The 10120-nt window shown below is 43.4% G+C and overlaps 1 protein-coding gene across 1 annotated transcript; it reads left to right on the plus strand.

Annotated features, from left to right (window-relative positions):
* Nucleotides 1-616: 616 nt before the first annotated feature.
* Nucleotides 617-7561, plus strand: BTF3 (basic transcription factor 3). Its single transcript, XM_035099872.3, has 6 exons — nt 617-717; nt 1201-1269; nt 4288-4401; nt 4580-4781; nt 6018-6074; nt 7267-7561. Exons 2-6 carry the CDS (start codon nt 1201-1203, stop codon nt 7311-7313), a joined length of 489 nt encoding a protein of 162 aa, XP_034955763.1. The 5' UTR covers nt 617-717; the 3' UTR covers nt 7314-7561.
* Nucleotides 7562-10120: the final 2559 nt, after the last annotated feature.

Genomic DNA, 10120 nt, shown 5'->3' on the forward strand with positions numbered 1-10120 from the left:
AATAATTTGTTTATTATTAAATTTATATGCCACCCTGTACCCACAGGTCTCAGGGCGGTGCACAGGATAAAATCATAAAATAGAAAAACAAAATACATAATAAAAACTAACCAAGAACAACTCAATAATGCCCCCTGCAAATAATCAGAGGGAAAACTGAATTTAAAACACACATACACAATATTTGCAATGAAACATATAAAAATAAGCACCCATCAGGTATCGTCAAGGAATCTTTGAAAATAAAAAATTAACTGTCTTTCAAATCCAAAGATTTTAGGCATTGCTCCCCCCCCCCCAAATGTAACCATTCATAGAAGCTCTTTGATCCAATCTGTTAACACCACGACATGCCACGACCAGTCGTTTTGCTGGGCGGCGCGGCAATCCACGGCCAAGCTGAGCCGTCACGCGACAAGGACCTTCGCTTCCCACGCCTGCCTGCCTCCCGAAGGCGGGAGCAGAGAGCGCCAACTACGCTCGCGCACGCGCGCTAAAGCTCAGACTCCGGAGAATGCGCATCGAACGCTGGGGTGAGTTCGTGCGTGAGCGCGTAAGGACGTATTGCTTCGTCACGGCGCCGCCGCCGCCTCCTGTTTTCCTTTCCGGCGGCCATCTTCGTCCTTTTCCGCGTGCGTACGTCAGGCTCTGCGCTTTCCCGGCCGCAGCCCTTCAGTTCCTCTCTCTGCCCAGGTCGGGCCGCTTCCTTCTGAGAAGGTACAAAGGAAGGGACACCCGAGGGAGGTGGGGAAAGGGAGATAGGCAGGCGTGGAGGCGGCGAAGGTGGGAGCAGCGGGCGCAGGTGCGTCTGATAGAAGCCCTCTGAGGCCTTTGAGCCGGGGAGAAGCCGCGGACTTCGGCTCGGAGGGAGCGGGCTGCTCTGGGTTCTGCGTGCTCCCTTCTTTATCCAAGCCTCCGGGGTGTGTGTGTGTGTCTTGGGTCCGCTTTCGGCCTAGCGGCTCCTCTGGCTTGAAGGCCATTTCTTGCGATGGCGCAGGCTGCCTTCCTCACGTAGAAAGTTCCTCACGGCCTGGGCCCGGCCGAGGGTGAGGCGAGGCCTCTCTTCCCTTGCCTGGGCCCAAGAGGGTGAGGAGGCTTTGGGAGCGCCGCCCGCCACGATAACTGGGCTCATCGGACCCTCTCCAGCCTCTTCCCTTGGGTGTCGCCCGCCTAATCGCCTTACGTCTGTTCTTCCCTTAGATGAAAGAAACTATCATGAATCAAGAAAAACTAGCTAAGCTGCAAGCTCAAGTGCGCATCGGTGGGAAGGTAAGGTGGCCTCGTTTCATCTTCGCTGCCTCTCGAAAATTCGTGTTTCATTTTATCTTGGCTGCGGCTGCTGCATTTTACAGTACTTGTACAGGCCTTTTTTTTAATTGTCTAGCAACGCTGCAGTTATGTTTTTACAGTTTTTCTGCAGCCTGTATTTTGAAGAAGGATTTTGTTGTTTGGAGGGGAAGAGGAGGTTATACCTGAACGTAGGCATATGTAAATATATTGTTGCATCCCACCCCAATCTCCTAGAGATTTAGGGGTTTAAGGCACTTACTGAGGGTCTGTGTTTCCTTTTGGAACTGGGGCGCATAGCGGAGACTGGCATCCTTAGGGTATATGGTTTATTTACACATGTATATGCGGGTGGCACTGTGGTCTAAATCAGAGCCTAGGGCTTGCCGATCAGAAGGTCGGTGGTTCGAATCCCCGCGACAGCGTGAGCTCCCATTGCTCAGTCCCAGCTCCTGCCAACGTAGCAGTTCGAAAGCATGTCAAAGTGCAAGTAGATAAATAGGTACTGCTCCAGCGGGAAGGTAAATGCTGTCTCTGTGCGCAGCTCTGGTTTGCCAGAAGTGGCTTAGTCATGCTGGCCACATGACCCGGAAGTCATCTGTGACTGGACCTAATGGTCAGGGGTCCCTTTACCTTTTACAGACTGACCCTATGATGAAGAGGTTAACAGCATCAGCAAACCAAAGGAGTCATGTTTCTCCCATAGCACCTTGGAGTTAAAATAGTCATCAGACATTGCTCTCTGACACATACATACATACACACACACACTCCCTCTCTAGCTAGCTGCTTTTTCCTGTAGGTCACAGCTCTGCAAACTCCACTCAAGCTTTGCCCTTCTAACTATCTCTGAGTTGATGGTGGGGCCCCACCCATTTGTTGTCTCGCACAGAGCCCCATTTCCTTTGTTCTCTTAATGACACATCACTCAGGTGCTCGTCTCAACACAGGAAGCTAACCTGGCTTATATTTCAACACTTGCTGGATCTAGGGTTTAGAGAAGGATCTCACATACAGGAACTCAGCTACTTCCCTCCACCCCAAACTCATAGCGCTGTTGATGAAGTAATGTAGAGTAATGGTTAGCGTGCAGGACTTGAGACGTGTATTAAATTTTTACACAGCTGTGAAGCTCACTGGGTGCATCTGGGCCACTTACCATCCCTTAGCCTAAACTGTATCGAAGGATGCTTGTAAGGATAGCAAAAAGATGGAAGAAGCTGTTTTCCCTAGGGAGGGTGGTAATAAGAAAAAACAAATTAACTAGTGCTTAAATGTTTATTAGCTGACTTTAAACAGAAGACGTACTCTTCTAATGTACACTCTTCACAATATTGTTAATGCCTGAATGAGCACAAAGAATGTGATTGTGTTCAAATATTGTTGTTGGTAGATTGTTAAAAAAAAGCTGGTAGATGAAAATGCTTTTACTCATGGTGTAGGGTTGCCATAGGATTTTGTGTTACAGCAAAATTTCCTGTAATTTACAAGGCTGCAGTATGAAAGGCTGAACTCAGATTTATCTTTTGAGGAAACAGGCTTAGGATTCTGCTGTAAAGGTTTAAACTAATGTGTATACAGCCATCAGTTTTTTACCTAATACTTTTGTCAGCTTTTATTATGTACAACTTGCATCAGGAACCTATCTTTAATCAAGGTGGAGCCAGTGGAATTTCAGGTCCGAACATAAGTGCTTTACTGCTGGAACCTATAATTTTCATTATGCTAACTACTTAAAGGTGTCTGTCAATGTAATTGAAGTAAAACAAGCTTGGCCTTTAAAATATAGTACAAGTAATTACTATTGTGAGGCTTAAAAATGCATCAACCTACAGATCTTGTTGGTTTTGTTTTATTTAAAATAATTTCTATTTTCATAATGCTTGCACTGACATTAACATTTCCAAAAAAATTATTAGCTATAGCAAAACCATGGTAGTTCAACTGTTAATAATTACTATTTTTTTCTTAACAGTTAACCTGTATTTGCTTAGCTAGTAAACACGACAACCTGTTCTGGCAAATATTTATGGGCAGATATTTAGGCATCCATAAAGGGTAATTTTTCTAGTGATTATTTGTTACAGGTTTAAACAGGCACATTTATCAACTTGGTGTTCAGACACATCTCTGGATTTATTTAGAACTGCTGACAATTAGGTTCAAATCCTCATATTTTGTTTGATATTGATGGTAGATTAGGCTAAAGTAGAATTCCTGTACCACTGATGTTAAAATAAATAAATCATTGATTAATGGATTAGATTTGTACCTTTTTGGTTTTCCTTGTTTGTTCCGTTTACTACACCTTTTTTGCTTTCCTCATACTCCTCTGATTTCTGCAACAGAACTTCACCTCAGATGTAACTTCTTGAATTTTTTTCTAAAAGTTCCTGAAGATGACTTGTGCTGACATTTGTCTCTTTATCTTCTAATTCTGGACTGTGGTATATGAGACTCATTCTATTGTTAAAAAACAAACAAACCTAGAGTGTGTGGCAATGGTTATGCTTAATTTTTCCCCCCTCTGGAGAATATTTGTGTTTCCTCTCCAGCCAGACGTCTGCTCAGATAAATTATTTAGATTAAAGTAAATGACCAAAAATGAAAAACAAAATAAAAACAAAACCCTAATCTTAATTTGGTGTTGCAACAAAATCTATAGAAACAATTCCTTGCTATCCAAGAAATATTTTTTTTAGGTATCTGCCTAGATATACTTGTGCTGCTCATTTGTGGGATGTTGCTTGCCAGAGGCCACAAGACAAATATCTACTTCAGACAAATATCTACCTTGCTTTCATAATTCCTGCGAACAGAAATTAGTTGGTTAGTGGTCACTCACTTCTCTTTAGTAGCCAGTGTGGTATCGTTGCCTAGCTTCTGAAACAGACATTTTTATTAAGTTACAGCCAGGGATAGAATAGAGTTGCATGCCATTTTGCTACTTGGAATTCATACATTTTGAGAGGGCTTAACATTTAGTCTTCTTATTCATAGGGTACTGCCCGTAGAAAGAAGAAGGTGGTTCACAGAACAGCAACAGCAGATGACAAGAAGCTTCAGTTTTCATTAAAGAAACTTGGAGTAAATAACATCTCTGGTATTGAAGAGGTAACTACTTTTGGGAACTACTTTTTTGTTTTTATGGTGCTTTCATATATTCTCTTTTCTGAGAAGTGCTGGTTTTAACTAATTTGAGAATATTATCACTCTAGTTTTTGTATTAAAGTTCATTTTGATTGCAAAAGTTTGTTTGCTCAAAAATAAATAAATATGTGTTGCTTTGCAGGTAAACATGTTTACCAACCAGGGCACTGTCATCCACTTCAACAACCCTAAAGTTCAAGCATCTTTAGCAGCTAACACTTTCACAATCACAGGCCATGCTGAGACAAAGCAGCTGACTGAAATGCTGCCTAGCATCTTAAACCAACTTGGTGCTGATAGTCTGACCAGCTTGAGGAGACTAGCAGAGGCTCTGCCCAAACAACGTGAGTAGAGCTTGGAAGACTCACTCTGAGAATTAAAATTCTTGCACCAACATAGGGCTTGCAGTGTTTGCTTGCTTGATTTATAATGTTCTTAATTTTATTTACCCTCTTTCTCCAAAAATAAGACGTAGCCATAAAATAAGCCGTAGCAGGATTTTTAAGCATTCAAGGAATATAAGCCATACCCGGTATATGTACTTGGAGTGTTTGGATGATGCTCAGACTTTGGCTTTGGGTGTCCACAGGAGTGACCTCTCTTAGAGAAGCCACTGAGACAATATCTGCCTATCTAATTTCATTTGATGTGTGTGTGGTGCTGCTGTTGCTGCTGGTGGTGGTTGGGACAGCCAGTTGCTTTTCAGAAATAAGACCTGATATCAAAGCTGCTTAGTCATAGAGTCATAGCCCTCAATTATATTATGAAGGCTATTATTGGTGTAAATAAGTGTTTCCCAAATTTGGGTCTTCAGCTGTTTTTGGACTACAACTCCCATCATCCCTAGCTAGCAGGACCAGTGGTTAAGGATGATTGGAAACCAGCAGGAGACCCAAGTTTGTGAAATGCTGTTCTCACAGTGGCTATTTGAAGCTTCTGAAATAGAGAACCTGTTCAGATGTTGTCCTTTATATAACCTTCCCCAGAGGATTGTACCATGGAGAGAGAGTGGATCCCTCCTCAATTGAAAGAGTTTTATTTCAGCTGTTATATTTAGAAACAAATGGTGCTTGGGGTACTCTTCATTTTGTCCTTCAAAGAATCTTAGATTGAAATGGCTATTCTTCAAATACATTTGATTTGTTCCTCGAATATGAGAATGAGTTCAGAAGCTACTTCTCTCAAAGGGATGGATATGGGACTTAATGCCTTTTCTTGCTTGAAGGAACCTCTTCATGACTGAAGTTTGACTGCTTGTTTCTGCTTTGTCAGATAGCGTTTTGGGGTCCTCTGCTTTGGCTGTATTCTAGCAAACAACATGCAGTTAAAGGCTGTGGACTATTGTGGAGGGGAGTGGTTGATGAGCACAATATTCTAGAGCGGGTACTTAGGGATGAAGCACATGCAGTAGAAGCAAAGATAATTAGAAATAAGTCATGCTGAGTTCAGTGGGACTTACTCCCAAGTAAGTGGGCACAGGGTTGTGTAATCAGTTACTGTGTTTTGCTGCAAATTTGGCTAGTTTTGGAAAAGCCTGGCTTAGAAATGTCTTATTTGTGTCAATATGCTTGTTATTACAGCTGTGGATGGAAAAGCACCTCTTGCTACTGGTGAGGAAGATGATGATGAAGTTCCAGGTAAAAACAAGTCTCTATTTATTTTCTTACAAAAGTAATGAGAGAGTGTGATGAATGAACAAGGAAATGAAGAGAAAGTGTTATGGCATTTAGGTAACAATAATAATGAAACAAAATACATCTCTGCTGCAAGAATAGTTAATTCTCTGGTTCATGCTTAAATCAAGTGCCCTAGGTCTTGATGTGTTTCCTTCTGTGTTTTCTTCTGTGCTTACTTTAATGGATTTGGGTAATTGACTTTGTAGTTTCTGGTACCACACTGCATTTCGAGAGCCGAGTTCTGGTCATGGAATGAGGTTTCCTTACTTTCTTTCTCATTGCAGTGTCTGAAAATCAGAGGGTTGGAATTCCTGGATGGTGCATAGGGGCTGTAGTAAGAAGGGGGAAATCGCTAAAATTGTATGAGTGGAAGTGCCTTTTCACTCTCACAGGGCACATTTGACTTCTAGTCATTATGTTTGTTCCTGGGATATCTGATGACAGTGAGATACAATAGAAAAACTGAAATAGGCCTGCCTATGGGGCAATGACTTTTCCAGGTGCTGGCTGTTCAAAAGCAGATCCCAAGTACCTACTTTGTCTTAGACCTGATATCTGTCAGGTTGAGGAGGAGGATGGGGAGAACATGGTGGTGGTTTACCTGCCAGAGTACTTTTGGGCTAAATGCAAAAGCACAGTTCCCTCATGAGAAAGGAGTGAGGGTGAGTGTGCTAGATCTGTCTAATTCTTGCGGTTCCTCTTGGCCCACATGAGTTGAGGTATAACTTCTGAAGTATGTAGGCTCCCTATGTGATTTTAGAGACGTGGAAAAATCGGGTTTAAATTGCACAGGGAGTCTACATGCATGGAAAGGATCCTTACTGCAGAACTTATTCCTATGGCTGATGGTGGGTGATTGGGATGGGGCAGAGCTAGGATCTTCATCTTAGTTCTTCCTCATCATCTGATAAATTTAAAACACCTGAATAGAGCTTAAGTTTCACTTCTACTTCCTGGATTGCAGAAAATAACTGGAAGGTTACAGACGGGTATAGCTGGGTACTTGTCCAGTGGGCTTTAATACTTAATGTGCTGTGGTAGATAACTTGTTTATAATTCAGCAAACTCTGGATTTTAGGATGAAAGACTTTGAAATGGCAGTGCTGATTCTTTGCGTGTTAAAAGCCTGACTGTTGTTAATTCTCCTTTTCAGATCTTGTGGAGAACTTTGATGAGGCATCAAAGAACGAATCAAATTGAACTGTCACTTTGAGTAAGACTTGAACATTACATGGAGCTGCTATTTTATATTGTGACTTTTTATTTGTAACATTTTTGTACTGATCTTAATAAGTCTAAGATCTCTAATTGGAAACTCCTTCAAATTGCAGCTCTCTTCAGTTATTGCTGGTGCACTGAGCATTTAATTATTCACAGCTGGGTTGAAAGTACACAAAATTGAAAAGTACTACATAAAAATGCTAATAAAGACTAAATGTTTAGGCAAATACTTTTAGTAGTGTTTTGTACATGGATAATAATGTATTTATCGAAAGTTCTGATGTAAAATGGAACACCTTGGCTTAAACCGAATCAGAAAGTGTTATTAATTTACTGAATAACCATAATATTCCAAGTTCTTCTATCCCCATTCCCATTTTTGCTTTGCATAATTTTCAATGATCGATATGTATGCCAGCATATGTAGCACAAGCAGAGCTCAAAAGTGAAGTACGTTTAATAATAATAATAATAATAAATTTTTATTTATACCCCGCCCTCCCCAGTCAAAAACCGGGCTCAGGGCGGCTAACACCAACAGAATTACAATAAAACATAAAAACAATTAAAATACAGATTAAAATACAGTATTAAAATTTAAAGTGCAGCCTCATTTCAAGTAGGCCATAAATCCAAATAGCCATGAGGGAGGAAAACACAGGGGTCAGGCTGAGTCTAACCCAAAGGCCAGGCGGAACAGCTCTGTCTTGCAGGCCCTGCGGAAAGATGACAAATCCCGCAGGGCCCTGGTCTCCTGGGAAAGAGCCTTCCACCAGGTTGGGGCCAGTACTGAAAAGGCCCTGGCTCTAGTAGAGGCCAATCTAGCCATCTTATGACTCGGGATCTCCAGAATATTATTATTTGTGGACCTTAAGGTCCTCCGCGGGGCATACCAGGAGAGGCGGTCCCGTAAGTACGAGGGTCCCAAGTCGCATAGGGCTTTAAAGGTCAAAACCAGCACCTTAAACCTGATCCTGTACTCCACCGGGAGCCAGTGCAGCTGGTAAAGCACTGGATGAATGTGATCCCGCGGCCGGGACCCTGTAAGGAGCCTCGCCGCGGCTTTCTGCACCCGCTGGAGTTTCTGGGTCAGCTTTAAGGGCAACCCTGCGTAGAGCGAGTTACAATAGTCAAGCCTGGAGGTGATCGTCACATGGATCACTGGCCAGATCGGGGCGAGAGAGGTAAGGGACCAACTGCTTGATACGGCGGAGATGGAAAAATGCCACCTTTGCTGTGGATGCAACCTGCACCTCCATGGAAAGGGAGGCATCCAAGGTTACACCCAAACTCTTGACAGAAGGCGCTGGTACCAATTGAGCCCCTGCAAAAGATGGGAGTTGGCCCCCCAACCCCATGTCGCCCCGACCTAGCCAGAGGACCTCTGTCTTCAAAGGATTTAGCTTCAGTCGGCTCCCACGTAGCCATCCAGTCACAGCTTCCAAGCACCTGGTGAGTGTGTCCGGGGCCGAGGCAGGGCAGCCGTCCATCAACAGATAGATCTGGGTGTCATCAGCATATTGATGACAACACAGCCCAAAACTCCGTACAATCTGGGCAAGGGGGCGCATAAAGATATTAAAAAGCATTGGGGAAAGGATTGCGCCTTGCGGGACTCCACACACCAAGGGGTGCCGCGGCGACAACTCCCTCCCTAGCGCCACCCTCTGTCCCCAACCTGAGATGAAGGAACGCAGCCATTGTTGGACTGTGCCCTGAATCCCCACGTTGGCAAGGCGGTGGTCTAAAAGTTCATGATCGACCATATCGAAGGCTGCTGACAGATCTAAAAGAATCAGCAGTCCCGACCCACCTCGATCCAGCTGTCTACGGAGATCATCTGTTAAGGCGACCAGAGCATAGCTGCCAAGTTTTCCCTTTTCTCGTGAGGAAGCCTATTCAGCATAAGAGAAAATCCCTTAAAATAAGGGATAACTTGGCAGCTATGGACCAGAGCTGTCTCGGTCCCATGACCAGGGCGAAAGCCGGGCTGAAATGGATCTAGAGCCGATGTTTCATCCAGAAACCTACCAAGCTGTTCGGCAACCACTCTCTCAATTATCTTACCCAGGTACGGAAGATTCGAAACTGGGCGATAATTGGATAGATCTAAAGGATCTAGAGATGTTTTCTTTAAGAGTGGACGCACCACTGCCTCCTTCAACTCCTCTGGGAAAGTCCCTGTGCCCAGGGACAAGTTGATGATCTCACCCAGGGGGGCCCGTACCTCATCTGGACACGCTCTAATCAGCCAAGACGGGCACGGGTCCAGGGAGCAAGTGGTGGGCCTTCCAGCTCGGAGGAATCTGTCTACATCGGCAGGGAGTATCTGATCGAATTGGTCCAATACTGAACTCGAAGACAGTCGAGGGGCCTCCAGTTCCGATGTCAGAAGAAGGCAAATAAAGGAGAATGGTCCAAATCTAGCAAAGATCAAATACAGGTCACTGGCAAAAACATAACCAGATTGTCAAAGGTAAAAGCATTAATGGTATTCCATTAGTTATAGGCATGAAGACTGGCTTAGAATTTTTAATTGAGACAGGACCCTACCTTTCTGATTTACTTTAGGAACTCTCTTGTTCTCTATAATCTGTCCTTGTCCTTATCAGAAGCAACCATAATGTTCACAGAGTGCACAAGAAGCTCTGTGTTACAACAAAATAATTTGTTCAGGAGGTTGACTTCTACATTACACACATGCAGAGAACAACTGTGTAATCTTAGGAAACTTAATTGTGTCACTTTAAAAAAACGGGCAACATATTGTTAATTCTGTTAGTGGA

Source organism: Zootoca vivipara, chromosome 10 (assembly GCF_965207765.1).
Source record: "Zootoca vivipara chromosome 10, rZooViv2.hap1.1, whole genome shotgun sequence".
NCBI classification, from domain to species: Eukaryota; Metazoa; Chordata; class Lepidosauria; order Squamata; family Lacertidae; genus Zootoca; species Zootoca vivipara.

Coding starts and splice junctions, on each gene's coding strand:
- BTF3 (XM_035099872.3), top strand. CDS start 1,201: ATGAAAGAAACTATCATGAATCAAGAAAAACTAGCTAAGCTGCAAGCT. Junction 4,402..4,579: donor ACATCTCTGGTATTGAAGAG/GTAACTACTTTT, acceptor GTTGCTTTGCAG/GTAAACATGTTTACCAACCA. Junction 6,075..7,266: donor AGATGATGATGAAGTTCCAG/GTAAAAACAAGT, acceptor TCTCCTTTTCAG/ATCTTGTGGAGAACTTTGAT.